Below are 17,740 nucleotides of genomic sequence, written 5' to 3' on the forward strand. Positions count from 1 at the left end.
CCTATGCTAAGTGGAACTTCAAACTTAGTAAATAAATATTTATTTGGCTGATTGTCTAATCTGTAAACAACATTATTCTTTCTATCTAAAAAATTGCAATATATATATTTAATTTCAAAACTTAAAATTTACATTTATCCTTTTCTTTTTTCCCCCCTTCCTGTCACATTTAGTTACATATTTAAAATATTACCGGAATAAATATGCTTTTGTCAAATTATTTTCCTTTCCACAGTATCTTGATACTTCTCCTTTAGCACAATTAACCTGAAAAAAATTTTGAAATATTTAAGTTCATGAACTACAAAAATGCATATATTAAAAACATCTACATCATAGTTTATTTCCAAATTGATCTTATCTTAGGGAGGCAGGATAACAAGTGAAAAGGACATTAGATATAAAGAGATGCCTGGATTCAAATCCTATCTTTGAAACTTTGATAGTTGGTGGGAACATGAGTTAGTCACTCTGTATCTCCACTTCCCTTCTTGTAAAATGGGGATAATAATGCACTACTTTCTCTGAGTAGCTATGAAGATCAAATAAGGTAATGTATAAAATGCTTTGAAAAGCTTAAACCAATATATCCACTTAAAAATACATAGTTTTAGTTTCTGACCTTGTGACCATCTCTGCTAACATTCTGAGAATTTCTTTTAATAACCCCTATCTAGGTATAGAAAATTCAACACATCCAAAACAAAACTCATCATTCTTCCTGAAACCTGTCCCTCTTTCTAACTTCCTTGCCTTTGTCAATAGTACCATGTTCTTTTAATCATTCAGACTTACAACTAGGAATCATCCTTAATTCTTCAGTCCTTCAAATCTCATATTCAATTAGGTGCCCTTGTATATCCTATCTTACAAATTCTCTTCACTCACATCACATGCACAATAATTCAAACTTTCTTCACTATTACAACAATCTTCTAATTGGTTTAGTCACATCTAACTTCTCTATTTACCAATCTATCCCCATACAAAATTTAATATTCCTAACCACGGTGCTCTTCTACAAAGTGATTTAGTGGTTCCCTATGTTCTCTAGGACAGTAATTCTTAGGACCAGTGAATTTTATTTTTAAATATTTCAATATAATTGATTTCTTTTGTAATCCTATGTATTTTATTTTATACACTAAAAACATTACCCTAAGGAGTCTACAGATTTCACCAGACTGCCAAAGAAATCCATGCAACAAACAAAATTTTTAAAAAGGTTAAAAATTTTGCTCTAGGATAAAATATGAATTCCTACATGACATTTGAAGCTTCTCACATTTTTTCCAACCTATTTTTCCAGACCAATTTCACATAAATTGCCTCTCATTTACCAGTTAAAGTGGTCTGCTTTCTATTCTGTTAAACTTAGTTAATATTACATTTCCTTTCTCAATACCTTGGCACACTGGCTGTTCCCCATGCTTTCAAGTTTGCCTTTGAGAACTCTCAGCTCCTTTCAAAGTTGAACTCAAAAGTTTTATATGGGGCTATAAAATTCTATAGTTAGAAAGTATGATCTGTTGAAGATCCAACAAAGGAGACTAAGACAGGTAGGAAAGAACCAGAAGAGAGCAGTGTTCCAAAAACCTGGAAAGAAGTGAGCACCAAGGGGAAAAATGGGATCAACTGTGGTAAAGGTTATAGGACAAGGGGGGAAGTAGTCCATCATCATAAATGACCACCTTCCACTAGTGTATATGGCTCAGCAAATTTGACTCTAAATGAAACATCAGTTTTACCTAATGGAGAGCTTGAACTTATGAAGTAGTTCCAAGGACATCATCCTTTCTGTGTGATCCTCCTGGTGCAAAAAGTGGGATAGAGCAAACTGGAGGTCAAAATAATTAAGTCCAACTTCAAGCCTTCCCTTTTAGCCCAGAAAATTGAGGTCCAGAAGCCAACAATGCTGAACACCAGTGGGGTTCAAGAGATTTTTAAGAAGGAAAAAGACAAATAGAAAGCCAGTGATCATGGCATCATGTGGAAGATGAAGCACATGGCTGGAATGAAGAAATCACAGCTCAATGTGGAGACTGAGCTGCTGCTAACCAACAACAAAAAGTGGGTCCGGTCTTTCATTTCCCCAAATTCTGAGGTACCATTTGAACTCTCTGACCTAAGGTGCAATACTTAAAGATATCTGAACCTAAAGTGAAATATATTGATCATGATATCATCAAATGGGTGTGCTACACTGACTGTAGTGGCATCTATGAAATCTGCTGCTAGCTGCCCAACTATGGTCTCATGAAATTTCACCAAACTGTGTGCTTCCTGGGGAGCAGCCAGTCCAGGCTGTGTGCCCCAATTCCTTTCTGTTGGTGTCTTTTCTTTCTTACATCACTGTACATCCCCAATATCAGATCTGGCCTGAACAAGGGGATCTCTTAATGATAGTAAGATAAAAGGATCAAGTAAGGGATTTTTAAGGTTGGGGAAATGGGTACTCTTGTAGACAGAAGGGAAGAAACAAGAAAGAGACTGAAAATAACAACAGAGGAGAAGCCAAGATGGTTAGAATAAAGGCATCAAGAAAGCCAAACTATCCCAATGTGTTCCCCACCCCAACTTTAAAATAAGGTAACAAATCTAATTCTGAAGCATCATAGCTAACAAAAGGCTGAGGTGAGATATTTTTCTAGCCCAAGAAAATAGACAGGAAAAGTCTATGACAGCCAGGATGGAGGACACACAGTGGCAGCACCTTGGTGTAAGTTTCAGAGGCTCCAACAGTAACAACAGCAGCATCTGGAGCTCTCAGCCCAGAGAAAAAACAGGATCCAAAAGAATTATAGAGGACCATTTACTGGCACTAAGTATAGGATCTGATAGTTCATTGCCTATATATAGTTACAGGGAAATGAAAAGCAATTGTAGACACAAAGGAACAGGGGCCTTGGTCACAGTGACAGGGAAAGACCTCTGAAGGAGTGCTATATCTTGCCATTGGACCCAGATGGCTCTGGAGGGAAAAGTAAGGCAGGTGACCTCACACAGCACCCCCTCACTTAAATCCAATTCACCTGCATGTCATGGCATCACCTCTCTGACGTCATGATCTTCTTTAAGAATGAAGGACTACTCCTGTTGTTTGCTTGCATCTTTGTTTTCCTTCTCAGGTTATTTTTACCTTATTTCTAAATCCGATTTTTCTTGTACAGCAAGATAACTGTATAAATATGTATACATATATTGCATTTAACATATACTTTAACATATTTAACATGTATTGGTCTACTTGCCATGTAGGGGAGACGGTACAGGGAAGGAGGGTTTTGCAAAGGTCAGTGCTGAAAAAATTACCCATGCATGACTTGTAAATAAAAAGATATAATAAAAAAAAATTTAAAAGAATAAAAAAAAAAGAATGAAGGACCAACAATAACAAGATAGTTTCTTTTTTTTTTTTGAGAAACCTTTCTCACCTGATTATCTTTGAGCCTGGCTGTGACATGCTGTCACATCACTCTTACCTAAAATCAAACAGAACTAAGGATGCTTTTTCCTACCATATTGTACCCTTAGGCAAAGGCCTGGAAGGCCAATTTTGATGCTCTTATAAGTATGTGCCTATTTTTCTCTTTTATAGAATATTTCTATAATTAGGAAGGTGATCAGTAGAAATATAAACATAATACTTATTCTATTATTTAACAGATTGATACTGGAACATTGCTAAGTTACTATAAAAAGATATAAGTATTTAAGGAAGGTCTTGACTATTTTCAATGTAAAATTATAGTCATTCTCATACCCTAAATAATTAAGCATATAAGTATTTGGGCTTGTCATCTGCTAGTTAGTAATTATATATCCATGTATTAAGTTAGGTTCCTGAAATAAATCTGTATATAGAGCATGATTTGAAATGCAAGCAAGCTACAAGAGTTATCTTGACCTCACTGCTTAGATAATATTTAATAGCAGTGATCCTGTATTTATGTATGTGTGTGTAAGTGTATGTAAAATAATTCATTTACACATAGCTAACAAGTGAACATGTTTTACTATAGACAACTCAATCAATATATACTATTCTCTGTATATTTGTACTCTATAATTTAGGATTAATTATTTAATATATTTACACATTCTATCCTAGGTCTTTTGTTATAAAGGGAGTAAAATAAGCATCTCTTAAGTAAATTCATTTGTGTAGTCATTAACACATACCATAGAAGTTATCTATAAAGAATAATTACTTATGTATTCATCCTCATGAGGGGGGAATTAATTTGAGTGGAAAATTTTGAGAAAGTAATACGATCAGATGATTATATATGTCAAATGTGAATAATTCTAAAGGAATTTACAGACTTAGAGCATGTTCTAATAAAAAGCTCTAAAAATTGGTTTAGGATTTTATAAATGAAATTACATTATTCACCTTCTACCCAAACCAGAAAATGGTTAATTAGGTTCTCATCTCTCAGGTGTTATTTGAATTTCTCAAATATATCAATCTGCAAACTTTATCACAATGCAGTAATAGGTAGAAAAACTGAAGCTTTTTATTTTATGGGGCTCATTTTCAAGAGATTCTGTCTTCAAATTCCCAACTCTGAGGTTTTTTTAGTAACATGTTATGATGCAAATAGCAATGACTCTAATCATAAAAGCTGAATTTGCTACCTGTGACCCGAGGAAGGTCAATTAATCTCTTTGGGACTAAGTTTATTAATATTTAAAATAAGAAAGTTAGACTAAATGGACCCTTCTAGATTACCTTGCTGAAGTTTCAAATGGCCAATGCCATATCAAACTCCCATACAGTTCTGAATTTATCACTAGGAAAGAACTAAATTTTTTGGCCCATTTTCTTTTAATATAATAATATGCTTAGCTTTTCTTTTTTTTTTTTTTTTTTCCCTTGTAGTCCAATTCTCTCTCTCTTTTTTTTAATAGTCTTTTATTTACAAGTTATATGCATGGGTAACTTTACAGCATTAATAATTGCCAAACCTCTTGTTCCAAATTTTCACCTCTTACCCCCCACCCCCTCCCCTAGATGGCAGGATGACTAGTAGATATTAAATACATTAAAATATAAATTAGATACACAATAAATATACATGACCAAAACATTATTTTGCTGTACAAAAAGAATCAGACTCTGAAATATTGTACAATTAGCTTGTGAAGGAAATCAAAAATGCAGGTGGGCATAAATATAGGGATTGGGAATTCAGTGTAATGGTTTTTAGTCATCTCCCAGAGTTCTTTCTCTGGGCGTAGCTGGTTCAGTTCATTATTGCTCCATTGGAAATGATTTGGTTGATCTCGTTGCTGAGGATGGCCAGGTCCATCAGAACTGGTCATCATATAGTATTGTTGTTGAAGTATATAATGATCTCCTGGTCCTGCTCATTTCACTCAGTCTCAGTTCGTGAAAGTCTCTCCAGGCCTTTCTGAAATCATCCTGTTGGTCATTTCTTACAGAACAATAATATTCCATAATATTCATATACCACAATTTATTCAGCCATTCTCCAACTGATGGACATCCATTCAGTTTCCAGTTCCTAGCCACTACAAAAAGGGCTGCCACAAACATTCGTGCACATACAGGTCCCTTTCCCTTCTTTATAATCTCTTTGGGATATAAGCCCAGTAGTAACACTGCTGGATCAAAGGGTATGCACAGTTTGATAACTTTTTGAGCATAGTTCCAAACTACTCTCCAAAATGGTTGGATTCGTTCACAACTCCACCAACAATGCATCAATGTCCCAGTTTTCCCGCATCCCCTCCAACAATCATCATTATTTTTTCCTGTCATCTTAGCCAATCTGACAGGTGTGTAGTGGTATCTTACAGTTGTCTTAATTTTATGCTTAGCTTTTCAAGATAGGTAAGACTGAGCTAAAATAGAAACTTTATTTTTCAACACATTTCAGCCATGCCTCTTCTTTTATTTTTGTCTTCACTGAATAGCAATATACAATTAGAATTCATTCTTCTTCAATCACCAATCATTATGTTTTTATCAAATTCAAGACAAGCACTAAGTAAACAAAGACAAAAAATAATAACTCCTTTTCTCAAAGAAGCGGGTTTCTTGAAATATAAAACAATTCTCCACAGTTTACAAGAATTTATTTTTGATACTAAAAGTCTGGAACTTCAGAAATGCATTTCTTGAGGAGTTAAGAGTTCTCTTTATAGGTGTCCTATGAATTCTACTAGTTTGAATTCTACCCTCTATGTCCAAAACCCCTAGACAATTTGCTCTAATATGGCACTTGAGATCTTTGTTTCATTTTATTTTCCTACCAAATCAGTAATTTCCAATTTGTCTCTCTGAGTTATATCCTTTATTCTTGCTGCTTTGGCTTAGAGGGAATGAAGCCAAGATGGCAGAGTTCTCCCCCAAATCCCTCCAAATACCTTTAAATAATGACTCCCACCAAAGTTTAGAGAATCAGAACTCACTTTCAGCAGAAAGCAGGAAGGTCAGAAGAAGGGGATCTGTTGCATTATAGTAGGTCTGGAGCCCAATTGCGATGCAGACAGTGCTAGCACAACCCAGGCCCCAGGAAATCAGGGACAAGCTGTGAGGCCTCTAAGTTGGTGCAGTAGTAACAATCTCCAGACCTCTTAGCTCAGAGAAACCAAGGATAACTCAGCAAGAAAGGTTTAGTGTTTTAGGATATGACGGGCGTCTCAGCCTGGGATCAGGCTTTGGGAGCCACTGAATCAACAATATTGAGTTGCTGCCATAGCAACAGTGATTGCAGTAGTAACAGGGACCATAGTAGCAACAGCAACCACAGCAGCAGCATCTTCCGGGGATCTCAGTACAGAGATAGGGGGGTCAGAACAGCTGATCAGAAGGCAACTGCAGGAGATCTCTTTGGTGACACTGTGGCAGAATTCTGTTGCTTTGACTATATTCAGATTCATATTCCTAGAAGGATCTCTGACAACTGCACAAAACCCTTGAAGCCTGGAATACCGGGCCTCCAACCTGGAAATAGAGCCCTATTTTAAAAGAGTCAAAAGCCAAGTAGTAGACTGTGAAAATGAGCAAACAACAGAAAAAGATTCTAACCACAGAAAGTTACTATGGTGACAAGAAAGATCAAAATACATATTCAGAAGATAACAAAGTCAAAATTCTTACATTCAAAGCCTCCAAGAAAAATAACAATTGGGCTCAGGAAAAAGGGATTCTGAAAATCAAGTAAGAGAGAGGAAAATTTGGGAAGAGCAATGAGAGTGATGCAAAAGAAAATACAAAAAGCTAATGAGGAGAATGCCTTTAAAAAGTAAAATTGGCCAAATGGGGAAAGAAATATAAAAGGTCACTGAGGAAAATAATTCCTTAAAAATTAGAATTGAGCAAATGGAAACTAATGACTTAAAGAGAAATAAACAAACAAAAACAAAAAATGAAAAAAATTAGGGGAAAAAAGTGAAATACCTCATTGGAAAAACAACTGACCTGGAAAATAGATGCATGAGAAATCATTTTAAAACTATTGGTCTACTGTGAAGGAGGAAGGAATTTGTGACCAAATAAGAATTAGAGATCACTATTGATCACAAAATAGATAATTTTGTTATATTAAGTTAAAAAGTTTTTGTACAAACAAAATTAATACAGACAAGATTAGAAGGAAAGCAATAAACTGGGAAAATATTTTTACAGTCAAAGGTTCTGATAAAGGCCTCATTTCCAAAATATATAGAGAAATCACTCAAATTTATAAGAAATCAAGCCATTCTCCAATTGATAAATGGTCAAAGGATATGAACAGACATTTTTCAGATGAAGAAATTGAAACTATTTCTAGTCATATGAAAAGGTGCTCCAAATCACTACTGATCAGAGAAATGTAAATTAAGAAAACTCTGAGATACCACTACACATCTCTCAGATTGGCTAAGATGACAGGAAAAGATAATGATAAATGTTAGAGGGGATGTGGGAAAACGGGGATACTAATACATTGTTGGTGGAATTGTGAACAGATTCATACATTCTGGAGAGCAACTTGGAACTATACTCAAAAAGTTATCAGACTGTGCATACCCTTTGATCCAGCAGTGTTACTACTAGGCTTATATCCCAAAGGGAACTCAAAGAAGGGAAAGGGACCCACATATGCAAAAATGTTTGTGGCAGCCCTTTTTGTAGTGGCTAGAAACTGGAAATTGAATGGATGCCCATCAATTGGAGAATGGCTGAATAAATTGTGGTATACGAATGTTATGGAATATTATTGTTCTGTAAGAAATGATCAACAGGATGATTTCAGAGACTTGGAGAGATTTACATGAATTGATGCTAAGTGAAATGAGCAGAAGCAGAAGATCATTATACACTGCAACAACAAGACTATATGAAGCTCAATTCTGATAGACATGGCTCTCTTCAACAATGAGATGATTCAAACCAGTTCCAATTGTTCAGTAATGAAGAGAGTCAGCTATACCCCAGAGAGAGAACTATGGGAAATGAGTGTGGACCACACATAGCATTTTCACTCTTTCTGTTATTGTTTGCTTGCATTTTTGTTTTCCTTCTCAGATTTTTTTTCTCTCTTTCTAGATCCGATTTTTCTTGCGCAGTAAGATAACTGTATAAATATGTATACATATATTGGATTTAACATATACTTTAACATATTGAACATGTTTTAGATTACCTGCCATCTAGGGGAGGGGGTAAGGGGAAGAAGGGAAAATTTGGAACAGAAGGTTTTGTAAGGGTCAATGTTGAAACATTAACCATGCATATGTTTTGTAAATAAAAGCTATTAAAAAAAATATTGGTCTATCTGGAAATTATGATCTAAAAAAGGGCCTAAACAATCTCTCAAAAATTACCAAGGAAAACTGTCCTGATATTCTAGAACCAGAGGGTAAAATAAAAATGAAAGAATCTACTAACCAACTCCTAAAAGAGATCCCAAGATGAAAACTCCCAAGAATATTAAAGCCAAATTCATAACTCCCAGGTCAAGGAGAAAATACTATAAGCATTGAGAAAGAAATAATTCAAGTATAATGGAGCTACAGTCAGAATAGCATAAGACATAGCAGCTTCTACATTAAAGGATCAGAAGGCTTGGAATACGATATTCTAGAGAGCAATGGAGCTGGGATTACAACCAAGAATTACCTACCCAGCAAAAACAAGTTTAATCCTTCAGGGGAAAAGTTTTAAGACTCAATGAAATAAAGGACATTCATGATGGGAAAACCTGAGTTGAATAGAAAATCTGGTTTTCAACTACAAGCCACAGAAGAAGTACAAAGGGGTAATCAGGAAAGGGAAATAATAAGGGACTAACAAGGTTTTATCTGTTTACATTTCTACATGGGAAGATGATACTTGTAACTCATAAGAACTTTCTCATTATTATGACAGTTAAAAGGAGTATATATAGACAAAGGTTCAGATTTGAGTTGAATAGGAAGGAATAATATGTAAAAAATAAAATAAAATCAAGGTTTGAGAGAATAATGTACTAGGAGAAAAAAAAGGGGGGGAAATGGAATGGTGTAAATTATTTGCCATAAAAGAGGCCAGAAAAAGCTTTTACAAAAGGAAGGAGAATGAGGGAGTAGAACAGAAGTGAGTAAAACTTACTCTCATCAGAATTGATTCAAAAAGGAAATAACATACACAGTCAATATAAGTATAGAAATCTATCTTACCCTACAGAAAAGTAGGAGGGAAAGGGGATAGGAAAAGCAGGAGGGTGATAGAAGGGGGAGGGGCTGGTCAGAATCAAATATACACAGTTAGTGTATATAGTTGATATATATCAAATATATACAGTTAGCAATAGTAATTGGGAAAAGAATTTTGAATCAAGTTTCTCTGTTGAAGGCCTCATTTCTCAAATTTGACTCAGTAGGGAACTGAGTCAAATTTAGGATGATAATAACAGCCATTCCCCAATTAATAAATGATAAAAAAATTTATAGATCTATGCCCAAAGGGTTATAAAATTATGCATGTCTTCTGATCTAACAATACCGCTACTAAGCATGAATCCCAAAAGAGATTTTTTTTTTAAAGGTAAAGAACCTATAGTATAAAAACATTTTTAGCAGCTCTTTTCTCAGGGCAAAGACTGGGAAATTGAGGGGCTGTCCATTAACTGGGGAAATAGCTGAATAAATTGTGGTTTATACTTATGAAGAAATGCTATTGTTCTATAAAAATGATAAGCAGAATACTATGAAAAAAACTCTAGAAAGTCCTCTATGAGCTTAAGCAAAGCGAAATATACTGTGTACACAGTAATAGCAAAGTTGTGGGGTAATCAGCTGGGAATGACTTTGTTATTCTTAGCAATACAATGATCCAAGACTACTCTGGAGAACTTATGATGAAAAATGCTTTCAAAACCCAGAGAAAGAATTAATTATATCTGAATACAGAATGGAGCATACATTTTTTATTTAACTTTTTTTCCTTAAGGATTTTTTTTGTGGGGGGGAGAGGAATCTATGGTTTGTTTGTTTGTTTGTTTGTTTTGCAACATGAAGTTCTGTACAACTTCACATGGGCCTTCTCAAAGCGAGAAGGGGAGTGGGGAGGAAGGGGGAGAATCTGGAACTCAAAAGTTTAGAAACAAATGTAAAAAATCATTTTACATGTAACTGGGGAAAATAAAAGTAGTCAAACACATACACAAAGAAATATGTGAAATATAAAGACTTATAACGAGTTTATAAAAAAGGACTGAAGTAAAATCTACCTCAGCTTACTAAAAAAAGGGGGGGGTATTAATCATGATCTTAAACAAGACAATAACATAAATAAACATGATTAAAAGAAATAAATAGGGAAACGACATTTTGATGAATGATGCCAAAGTCTATCACTTAGTTTTGATACATAACCTATAAGCACAAAATTCTATAGAATCTAGATATTTAAGGGGAAAAGGTAAATGAGTTATCAAGAAAAATGGAGATTAAAACTATAATAATGAAGGACCTTAATATCTGTACCTCTTTAAGAATTAGAAAAATCCAATTAAATAAATATACCTGTGACCAACAATAACCCAGAAAAATCCTAAATATAATACTATAAGGGAAAAGAGTAAAATTCAATGAAAAAGAGGATTTCTAAATATTACTGATGGAAAAAAAATCAGAATTGAGTAGGAATTTTGAAATTGGGAGCCAAGAAAATATCTAAGTAAATACAAGTGTGCCTTGTTTTTAAAATGGGGTTTATAGAAATGAACTATTTACCTCCTTGGGGAAAGGCATAGTAAAAGTTTAACTTCAGAATGTTACTATCATCAGGAGTCAAAGAGGGAGTCAAATAAGATAGACGTCTCAATGTGGTCTTGTTATGTTTTGTTGACATTAAAAGAACAAAAAAAATGGAAGACAATTTGGGAAAGGGTATACAAATCTACTTCACACAATCACAATATAGAAGCAATAGTCTGTACAAAGAAGAAAAAGGCTAAGGGAAGAAAGTGGCACTTGAATCTCACTTTCATTTGAACTGCTCAAAGGAGGATAAAACACACAAATATATAATTAAAGAATTTGAATATTTCTATACCAACTCATCAAGGAAACAGTAGAGAACCAGAAAAGGGGAAAGAGAAGAATAAAAGACAATGTAGATTCAGGAAAGAATTTGTTATAAATAAAACCTTAAGCTTGGAAAGGGAGGATATATGGGGAGGATTAAGGGGGCTTTTAGAAAAGGTTCATTTCTATAAAGTCCATTGCCTTAAATTCTACTTAGATTTAAGATAGTCATTTTTCAATGTCTTCAACATAGATATACATATGTGTGTATATATTTATGTATGACAGGGACTGTGGAATAAGAGCCAGGGAGACTTGGATTCAAGTCTCACCTCTTACAGACAAAAACAAATCATATAACCTCTCAGTGCTCTTGGTAACTTTCTGAAACTCCAAAGTTTCAGAGAAGGTTGTTAACTTGCACTGGTAGAGGATGTTCCCACATCAAGAAGTTCCCTATACCAATAGAATATAGGTTCAGAACCCAGGATCTGTTTATCTCTATTATATACAAAAATGTATAAAGACACTATATATGTATATGTATACACATATTTACACAAAAAGCATACATACATATGCAGTTTTCCAAAAGTCTTAGAGAAGTGTTAAACTTTTATAGCCAGTTATAGTTATAATAAATTGCATAAGAGTTTTGAGACACTTTGAATATACATTTTTAAATACACACAAACACATTCATACTCACAGAAAAATTCCTTAAATTGTCTAATCACATATCACAGTCTGGGAAATAGGCATTATTTATCCACTTTATGTTTATCATATAGATAAGGCAAACTTTTTTATATTTATGAATCTTATTTAGGTAGGACATGCTGTAGAATTTTACACTGCTATGCATCCTCCTCCTATAAATTTTTTAGCTACATAAATTTCCAACTAGAGATCTATACTCAATTTTCCATATATTACATGTGAATGGAAATTACAAAGTCACAAAAAGAATTTTTGCTCTGGAATAAGAAGAACTGCATTCAAAACTCACCTCTACTACTTATTACCTATATGACCTTGGGCAAGTCACTTTACCATTATGGGTCTCACTTTATTCCTCTGTAAAACTGAGAAGACAGGACTATATGGCCTCTCAGGTCTCTTCCATCTCTAGATCTATAATCCTATGCCTTTACATACTTTTGTATATTTGTTACTTTAACTTTTCATTTAAGAGTAGACGTGAGAAATTTTTGAAAGATGGAGTCGTAAAATGTGTTCTAGCAATATCAAGCAGTTATTTGATAAATACTTGTTCAAAAAATTGCATTATTTTATATAGATTTCCATTATGACATATATTAACCAAAATTAATATAACTGAAGGGGATAAGTTGAGTGAAGACCCCTCATAAAAATATGGCCCTGACCTATGCCCTAGTTATAACTTAAAGCTTTGCAATAACAAGTTGTGCTTTAGCCAAAGCCACAGCTGTTAACTTAGCTTAGGCAGACATTCCTTTTTGCCTCATCAGCATTAAGTTCCTAAAGAATGTGTCACTGGCTAGAATTATTAACTTCTTTGTTCCTTGTGTCTGGGGTACACTTCTGTGTTTAGACAGTGATCCTGAAATCACAATGGGAAAAAAGGCCTGGAAGGGTTAGGGGGATTGGGGAGAGAGTAGGAAGGAGAAGCGATTCCATGTTAGGCTCTATATAATTTTGTGTTTTGTGATTTGTGCTATGTATTCTCTGTTAATCTTACAGCAGTAAGGAGTTGCCCTTTCTTGTGAGATTGTAATAAATTCTTTTTTTATCTCTTTCCTTGAAAGTCTCTGACTTCAATTTGGGGAAAGGTCACTGTCCCACACATAATGTAAAACCAAAACTAATTAAGAGATAAAATTATCAGAGACCTATTTAAAACTGCATAGTTTTCATTAGACACAACATATGTATGGAAATTTTGATAAGCAACTTTGTCTCTTCTTTTGTTTTCTGAAATATGAAGGAAAGTGTTTTTTCATATTCTAGAGAGTATTATGAAAAACAATAACAATATCAAAATATCTTTAGAATTTCAGTCGAAAAACAGAAAAGCATAAAACATCAGTGATCACATAATAAAAATATTATTTTACCTTCACAACTGTAATCCCATAATTATGAAGAGGTCCAGCTGCTTTTCTCAATTCTTCAAGAAATACAGTAATATCTAGAGAAACTCAAAGATATAAACATATTTTCTAATATTATTTATCTACTGAAAGTTAATTTTAAGAATCCAAGAGAAACAATCCAAATACAGAACCTTATAGCTAAGGACAAAAATTATACCTGTTGACCCAGGAAGGAATACACAAAGTCCTTTGCAAATTCATATCATATGTTTAGGTTATTATTTTTTCATTTCAAAGATCTTTGGCTTAGTATTGAAAACTCACTACACCAACAACCAATCTTTAGTACACTTTTTTTTTTAATAGGTTGTTGTGGATGAAAAAGATCACCATCCTGTGGCCAACTCCCTAGTAATTATTCTATATCAAACTTAATTAAACTGATCATTTTAGGACATATATAAAGTTTATGACTAGACTTGTATTCAAGCAGTTCTGATTTAGTAAAACATATTTCAAAGCACTGGAACAGCTAAGGAAGAAACAATTTGAAGAACAACAAATATTTTGATTTATATCAGTCTTTAACCTTGTGTAGTTAAACATATTATTTTCATCTTACAGAAGAGGAAACTGAAGCTAAGATAGGGTGACTAAAATATCCAATAACTGATCATATGGCTTGGTAAGTATTTCAGGCAAGATTCAGACCCAGATCTCCTGACTCCCAGCATTTCAGTCAAGTGTCATGCTATTTCTCATTATGCAAACCAGAATTTCCTCACAGCCACAATGAGCATTCAGAGTCAGATTCTGATGAAAAAAAAAAAAAAAAGAAAGAGCCAAAAATATAAGTCAACTTATCACTTGACAAAAGCCATCAGCTCTCTAAAAAATTGATACACCAGATTATTCACATATAGTACTTTTAAAAATGAATTTTTACCAATTTTTTTTCACTGCATTGCAATTACAAGCAAATATCAATTTAAATTCAGTAAAAATTAAGAACTGACTTCATCAATAATATAAAGAACAGTATTCGGAAATACTATTAATACCATTAAGTCTATTCTACAGAAAGAAAAGTTACTTAATAGCACTGCCAAAATAGAGTGGCATGCAAAAAATATTAATGAAAAAATTCTAAATGGAATCTTTTTCAAACATTAACATGTTTAAAAAGTATGAAAATAAATTACCATGTAACTTTTTAGAAACCATAGTATAAAATTTCTAAATGTTTTTCATTACAATGCAGTAGAATTTTAATGTTTTCTATTAATTATTGTACTAATAAGGCTTCCCTACTATTTGTTTAAACTGTTAAAACAAGTATCATGAAAACAAATTGTGCTTTAAAAAAAATACTAACCATCTTGACTAAAATAAACTAGGGAGGTTTTGCCTGTCTGCAAAATGCTGAAATATTCCTGAAGACTCAGTTCCATCAGAGTATTTTTATTAATTGCTATAGACTTATAAAACACACATATCAAGATAAAAGAGATACTGTGTATCCATATGTTTAATCTGGAAGACATCATCAGCTAGAGATGTAAATCAAGCAGAATCTGAAAGAAAATAAAATATCAGATTATCTTTGTATCCTTTAAACTTGTTTTAATCCCATAATAATTTTAATAACTTCTTTTTGATGTGGCTTTTTCAGTTATCAATATGGCCTAACACAACACTTGTTTTTTAATACCATGGATTTCTGGAGCTTATAACAGATCTGAAGTGCACATATCAGGAAAATACTTCTTTGAGATAATCACTAAAATTTTTTGGAAGTATTATTAAAGGAATAAGTTCAATGAAGGACCTTTGGCATTACATGATCAATTTTTAAAATTGGCATTATACTAGAAATTTCAAATCTTATTCTAGACAGTTAAAAAGTTAAATATTCAAAAAACATAGAACACACTTTGTATAGAAAAGTACATACAAAACCAACCTGATCACAGCTGAATTTCCAAAAGTATATACAAAAACAATATATAAAACTAGTTTTTAAAATGTATTTACCATTCTGTATTAATTTAAGACATCACTGTATCCAGAACACACTGAATGCTTTTTCTTCTATGTTCATCTCATTCTGTGTTCTCAAACAATACTTATTTACTGTGTCTTCCCAATTTTATATACTTACTTTTTTTTTTGTCTCTTACATAGGCAATGGTCATACTCCTTTATAAAGTCTTAATCTTAAAATTTATCTTAAACAAGTCTTTTTTTCATTGAGTTTTCTCCAAAGAAAGCTTGAATCCTATAAAGCAAAAGTAAAATATTTCAGAAAATTCTTATAATTTTTTTGGCTCCATGTCCAGGATGCATTAAGTGCCCTCATTCTTCTACGTATCCTACTGAATAAAGAAAATAAAATATGTAGACATATAATTAGAAATACAAAAGTTTAGAGTTATTTGTTGTTATTTCTTTTTGCCTATGCATGTATTCCCCATGGATAATAAAGTATCCAAAGATAATTTCATTCCCTCTGTGTGAACTGTTGAGGATCAAGATTTATAGATATATGGTCCTGAAACCTACAAGTATTTATGTGCTTGAAGAAAATAGTCATTTTGACTTGATTTGTAGATCTAAAATGTAAGCTAGCAAGAGATTTTCAGCACTGCTAAGTTGTGGTCTACTTCATTCCATCACCCTATTCCCATCTCACCCCCATGGAAGGACTGCTTTATTGTTCTACAATTAGTAAGGAAGATCATTTCACTGATTCTAGAGAGACATATTTTGGGGCTCTGTCAATGAAAGTTTCACAGCTTGTACTTCACACAAATTTTTGTGTGTACCGGGATACAACCAAAAGATAATGACTGATTGGAATGTCTACTTTGATCTTTAAGGAATAATACAGGTTAAAATTAAATACTGATATGTGCACTTTGAAATCTTGCTATAAATCATATGAAATTTCTGTTCATCTTATCATAGATTGATATATTTGAATCTCAAGGAATGTCTTGCTCCTTAACCCATATAAGAGGAACTTGTTTATGAAAGTAACTTTTGTGAATAATATACCAGGGCCTGACTATTACTTAAAGAGATCAAGTTTTGTAAGTTGTTAAAAGATTTTTTAAGTGCTAAAGGGATCTTTGGTGCCTCCACTTCTTAGCTAGCAAATAACAGAAATATGAATAATTCAACAGTTTAAATATTACAAGCATATTAATAGTCAATATATGCACCTTATTTTTAATAGCTCATTAGTTTTGTTTAATATCACTGTATAATAAAAATTTTAGAGAGAATTTAAGTTTACGTCATATGATTACATAAAGTACATTGTGCATAAAGTGACATTCTGTTAAATGCCTGGCATAGGGCAAACACTATATAAATATTAACTGCTATTATTATTTCCTTAATTAGACATAATTATTTCATACCTAATAACTCTATATGGAGTTAAAAGATGTGATCAGTAGTATACAATGCCAATAAAAATGAATTGAATTATTTTCCATGTAAGGTAATCTCAGAATGACTTCACCTGATTTGTCACCTGATTGGCAATGAACTCGTTTCAAGTTTCAAATATATAATATTGGTTTTGGTTGTCATGCTTCTCATTTTTTTTTTTTTTTTACATTGTGCAAACTGGTAAATTTTTATATCAGTTATGTTGAACAACTTTTATAATTTGAAATATGAACTGAAAGAAAATAAAAGACAACAGAAAATTCTTTAAAATAAGTTAAATTAAAACAAGTTAAAACCCTGTTTTATAACTGCCATTTAGGAAACTGGATATTTCTACCTTTGCCTGTAATTAATAGGAAGTTATAATTAAAACTATTTGGCTATCACTTATGAAAACATGAGTGTTAATTAAGTTACCTAAGGTTATTGTCATAATGTTAAAACCTAAATTTGATAATAATTGTGTGTGAAAGGAGGGAATGAGGTAAAAAAAAAAAAAAAAAGTCTTATTTAGATTAGTTCTGTTTACTCAAAAAAGTTTCTTACAATAGATGAGGTGAACAAGCAGGGTTATGAGGTTCAGCTCCTTCTCTAGGATTCTGTCCATTCCACTTATTTTGCAACCTACCAGGTTTCTGGAAACCATCTAGGTGGTCGAGGTCTTCAGTCCTTAGAAA

The 17,740-nt window shown here is 33.0% G+C and overlaps 1 protein-coding gene across 3 annotated transcripts in view; it reads right to left on the minus strand.

Moving 5' to 3' along the window:
* The window catches only part of TXNDC16 (thioredoxin domain containing 16), a 123,768-nt gene that overhangs the window by 97,484 nt on the left and 8,544 nt on the right, over window positions 1-17,740 (minus strand). For 2 of the 3 annotated variants that reach the window (XM_031952834.1, XM_031952833.1), the window contains exons 2-5: window positions 15,766-15,882; window positions 14,980-15,178; window positions 13,626-13,708; window positions 194-267 (exon numbers count right to left, since the gene is read on the minus strand). In XM_031952834.1, coding sequence (XP_031808694.1) covers window positions 194-267; window positions 13,626-13,708; window positions 14,980-15,151 — 329 coding nt within the window. In that variant the 5' untranslated portion in view covers window positions 15,152-15,178; window positions 15,766-15,882. The remainder of the gene's footprint in view (window positions 1-193; window positions 268-13,625; window positions 13,709-14,979; window positions 15,179-15,765; window positions 15,883-17,740) is intronic. The other variant, XM_031952835.1, reaches the window with a different exon arrangement.

The sequence above is a fragment of the Sarcophilus harrisii genome, chromosome 2 (assembly GCF_902635505.1).
Source record: "Sarcophilus harrisii chromosome 2, mSarHar1.11, whole genome shotgun sequence".
NCBI lineage: Eukaryota > Metazoa > Chordata > Mammalia > Dasyuromorphia > Dasyuridae > Sarcophilus > Sarcophilus harrisii.